At 28.4% G+C, this 5263-nt stretch overlaps 1 protein-coding gene across 1 annotated transcript; it reads left to right on the top strand.

The window, feature by feature from the left end:
* Nucleotides 1–473: 473 nt before the first annotated feature.
* On the top strand, nucleotides 474–2985 carry LOC107851308 (copper transport protein ATX1). The gene is made up of 3 exons (XM_016696267.2): nucleotides 474–624; nucleotides 1593–1668; nucleotides 2602–2985. The coding sequence occupies exons 1-3, from the start codon at nucleotides 616–618 to the stop codon at nucleotides 2850–2852; spliced, it is 336 nt and encodes a 111-aa protein (XP_016551753.2). The 5' UTR covers nucleotides 474–615; the 3' UTR covers nucleotides 2853–2985.
* Nucleotides 2986–5263: the final 2278 nt, after the last annotated feature.

Raw genomic sequence — 5263 nt, 5'->3', positions numbered from 1 at the left:
TCTTAATCTCCATATTCAGTCAAGCACCTTCACCTAGATTGATATGACGTAGTCGTGCTTCTGGTTTTTTGGCTCTATAATAGAGAGTTTGTCGGGATTTTTATTTTACCCTTGATGAGATAATTTCGATCACACAAATATTTATTACTTATTTTGGCTCACAAATTTCATTAATCTCTTTTATTCTTAACCATCATATTCAGTCAAACATATTCACATAAATTACTCCCTTCATTCGCTTTTACTTGTTACTAATTTTCTAATTGAATTTCTACTTTACTTGCCATTTTTGACGTACTAAATTTTTTTTTTAAATTTTATTCTTAATATTAATTATTTTTTTCTAAATTAATTTGAAGGCACAATGTAAATATCATTTAATAGAAATATTATAATAAAATAGTTATACTATTAATTTTATTTTAATAAATATATCAATTTAAATTGTCACAAGTGAAAATGACGGAAATAGAAGCACTTTTTATCCTTTTGTTTTTCTGGTTCTATAAATAAGAAGTTAGACGGGCAAACTCTCCCATCATCTCAAAGGACACATACATAATATCTTCTTTGCAAAGCAACAACTCTCACAATTTTTTTTCTCATTTCATCATCATGTCTCAGGTACCTCTTTCTTTATTTACTTTTCATTATTCTTTTTTTTTTTTTTCTAGATATGTTCACAGTTCTCAATTTTCCATCTTTGTTTTTCTAATATAAGCCAACAATAATCTTTGGATTCTCTGAAGGGGTTGAGGAATTTTGGTTAAATGATCCAACTTGGAATTTGTACCTTTTCTTTTTTAAACTTTAGGTGGAATTTTTGGTTCTTGGTATCAATTAATAAATTTGAGATATCTGAATTAATACAAGAAAATTAATCTTCTCTTTTTGGAGCTCAAAATTGATCAATTCTGGGGTTTTGTGAATGTTTTTCTTGTTAACCAATCAATATTCCCCCCCCCCCCCCCCCTTTGTTCCTTAATCCTTCCCATTTTATAATTGAGTTTGAGATGAGTTGACTCTCATATTCATTGAGGATTTTGACTCAGTATATAGTATACACTGACAATTATTTAAGACTTAATTGCATTTTTGATCCCTTAGTTGTTAATTTTTATTTTTTTTCAATTTGATCATTGTGATATCTTGTTGAGTGTATTTAAATTTAATCTTTAATTAATTGACATGTATATTTTTGTTTCATTTCCCTGTGAATATTCACAAAATTTTCACCATTCCACTACTTAATTACTTAATATACTTTATAATTTCATATTATAAAGGATTACTAACACACATTTCAATTGAATAAAAGGTCAAACTTCCTAAAACCCGAGGGACAAGAAATGCTATTATCCCATTGTTTAATTATACTTATAGTGTATTTTAATATGTTGTATCATATAATTTGTCATAATTTTTAGGTTATCAATTAATTCCACTTATTAACCACTAGCTTATTTTACATAAATAGTTACATGTAGTCATCTTTTATGTGACTTAACATTATCATTATCAGTGTGTAGAGAAATTAAAATTGGCAATTAATTGGTGATCTTTCTTATTTTTTTCTTGAATGATATAAGCAGACAGTTGTTCTCAAGGTTGGCATGTCATGCCAAGGGTGTGTTGGAGCTGTGAACAGGGTTTTGGGCAAAATGGAAGGTACATTTGTTATATATTAGACCTCTTTTTTTATTCACTCTTGGATCTTGTTTGACTTGACTCGAAATTTTAAAAAACACATAAGTAGAGTGTTGCCTTGCCTTTCGAAGGTTTAGGGTTGTTGGTGTCTGGCGTAGTATTAGTTGCATCCTTGTGGTTCTTGCTTTCGATATCCATCGACATATGTTGTTTATAGTGTTTCGTTCACAACAAAGTAGAGTGTTGCCTTGCCTTTTGAAGGTTTAGGGTTGTTGGTGTCTATTGTAGTATTAGTTATATCCTTGTAATTCTTGCTTTTGATAGTCATCGGCATACGTTATTTATTGTGTTTCGACAACCACATGATTTTGCAGCTGTTATTGTTTCTTTCGTTTGGGCTCTGCGCTGCTTTCTGTATTAACTACTATGCTTTCTTCATTATTTTCTTCTTCTTGTACTTGAATTTGTTGCACTTGGGCCGAGGATCTCTTGGAAACAACCTCTCTATTTCCATACGAGATAGTGGTGAAGTCTGCGTATACTTTACCTTCCCCAAACCACACTAGTGGGAATTCACTGGGTATGTTGTTATTATTGTATATACAAAGATTTTTGGGATTTATGATGTTAAGCATGTAATGATATATATTTGTATATGTAAAATCATGTCATTAAAAGGCTAAAATGTGCATATTTCAATTATAACGTTTTCAAATGTATAAATGTGTCATCATTCTTTTTAGAGTAAATTAGTTTATGAGTTCTAGATTTTATTCTTTTGGTGTTATTGGATTCTATTTGAATACAAATATAAGGTTTAGATAAAGATATTATTGAGTTCTGCTAAATCCATATTGTAAAACATGAGGCTCCCAAGTGTCGCATAAGCTAGAACAGAGAGTACTATTGTGAGCAACTAACATGACTCAAATGTTCTGTACAAATATATGGTAGGTGTTGAATCATTTGATATCGATATAAAGGAGCAAAAAGTGACCGTGAAAGGAAATGTGGAACCCGAAGCTGTTTTCCAGACTGTTTCAAAGACTGGAAAGAAGACTTCTTTCTGGGAAGAAGCAGCACCAGCACCAGCACCAGCTGAACCCGAAGCAAAGCCTGTAGAAGAAAAGCCTGCAGAAACACCAACTGACCCCGAACCAAAGCCCGCGGAAGAAAAGCCCGCTGAAACTGTTGCTGCAGCATGATGATTGTTACCTTAACTAGTGACTGAAATTTACACCATGCCTGTGATTTGTTATGCAACTTCTTTTTTTATATGACTAAAGCCAGAATGTGATGTGTAACAGTTTATTCAGAGTTGAAATAATTGTCTGCTAATTTTCTGTGTTTGGTTTTCTTGTGATATTGATATATAGCAAGTCTTTATTGCTATCTACAAGAATACAATCGACTCATACTCCCTCCGTCCATGGAGTTAGGATGGAGGGAGTAGCATTTAGGAACATCGATGTCATATTCTTCCATGTATCTCTTCTCCAGTATACATACATATATATACAATATACCTGATTATCCGATAGGCATGTTGATTGTCCAAAAGGGTTGTTGTTACACTCATACTTTTCTTGTAGTGTCCTTTGATATAACAAGTGTGAATCCATCTAATCCGCAATTTGTTTCATGATTTGTTAGTCAAATCCTGGTGTTTTTAGCTATAGTTTCTTTATTCCAGGCTATAGTTTCAATCACCAACACAACACACTCAATTCCAGGCTACCAACACAACTAAAAAAATCGCAAAAACCAGCCACAAAAAATCGATCACACAATGTGGTCAGTTTTTTAATTTATTTATTTATTTTTTTTTGTAAAAAAGCGACGACATGTGGTCGCTTTTATATTTTAAAATATCAAAATAATCATTTCAATAATTTTTATATTAAATAAAAAATAAAAAAACCGGCCACTTGTGCTCAGTTTTATTTAAAATATTATAATTAAAAAATATTTTTAAAAACCAATCACATGTGGATCGACCACTATTGCTCTGTTTTAATTATTTTTTTAAATATATATTTTAAAAAAAAACTGACCACATGTGGTCGGTTTTTAATGAAATTAAAAAAATAAATTAATTTTAAGAAACCAACCACATGTGGTCGATTTTTAAATAAAATAAAAAAAAATAATTTTTAAAAATCGACCACTTGTGGTCGGTTTTTAATGAAAAATAAAAATAATTAATTTTAAAAAACTGACCACATGTGGTCGGATTTTAATTTAAATAAAAAAATAATTTTAAAAACTGACCACATGTGATCGGGTTTTCATTAAGATAAAAAAATATTTTTTAAAAACCGACCACTTGTGGTCGGTTTTGGAATTAAAAAAAAAGGTAAATAATTATTTTTAAAAAATAATTATATAATCTAATTATTTACTTTATGTAATCTAATTATTATTAGTAGTAAAAATAATATATTAGATTACATATATAATCTAATATATTTACTTTATTAAAAAATAATCTAATATATTATTTTTTAAAATTACATTGATTACACGTAGTCAATAAATAATATAATAATAATAAAAATCAATAAATCTTAGATTTTGAGAAAAAACTTACACTAAAAAATATATCAAATATAATATACAAATTACGTTAAACGTAATCTTTATCTTTTACTTATGTTTCAATATATAAAAATAAATATTTTCCTTTATATATACATTAAATGACGTTAAACATGCATAATCTTTGTATAATGAATATGTGTATATATCATACCGTTGGGACATATAATTGAAAAATGATGTTTATAGTACTTATTGAAAGCTGAAAACTGATGTTTATATAGTACGCATTTGAAAGCTGATGTTTATAGTACGTATTTGTAGTCATAATAATGTAATATATAACCGATAATTCACCAGAATATAATGAACGTGTTCTATTATAAGGTAATATACTTGTGGATCTGATGTATATAGTACGCATTCAAGATCTCATATATATATATATATATATATATATATATATATATATAAATATATAGTGCTCGATTGATGAACGATGTAGTCAAAACCTATTAGAATCTATCCAAACTTATTGAATACCTTGATTTGAAAAGACAGAAGTAATAATATATACTGTACGTTGAAGTTATATTAATGTAAGCTAATCAAATTAATCGATCACTTATCAGAGTATGTATATGAAATACGTCGCATTATATTATTGGATCATATACTCGTATATGTATGTGATGTATATAGTACATAGTTAGAACTTGATATAGTCGATGGTGTTTATATGCGTGTGTATGTATAGGTATATATATAGTATATACATATTATATAGTGAAGATATATTAATGACATAAGATAATCTAACGATAATTCATCTGATTATATGTGAAGTATGTTGTATATTATTATGGGATCGTAAAATCGTGTATGCGTATGTTGTTTATAGTACGTATTTGACATCTAATTTTGACCGCCAGATACTCCTTTTAGGTTGTTGTTTTGTAAAAATTATTAATTTCAAATATTAATTTTTAACACATTATTCTTGTATCAAAAAGATATTGACGTGTCACATTCATGATTTAAAAAACATACAAAATATTTTTACGCATTATTCTTGTAT

This window comes from Capsicum annuum, chromosome 12 (assembly GCF_002878395.1).
Source record: "Capsicum annuum cultivar UCD-10X-F1 chromosome 12, UCD10Xv1.1, whole genome shotgun sequence".
Taxonomy (NCBI): Eukaryota; Viridiplantae; Streptophyta; class Magnoliopsida; order Solanales; family Solanaceae; genus Capsicum; species Capsicum annuum.
The sequence above is the reverse complement of the archived record's forward strand: the minus strand, read 5'-3'. Positions and strand labels throughout refer to the sequence as shown.

What these genes read in the sequence shown, in the direction of transcription:
- LOC107851308 (XM_016696267.2), top strand. An exon ending in GGTTTTGGGCAAAATGGAAG is followed by an intron (nt 1,669 to 2,601) that starts GTACATTTGTTA and finishes AATATATGGTAG; the next exon opens with GTGTTGAATCATTTGATATC.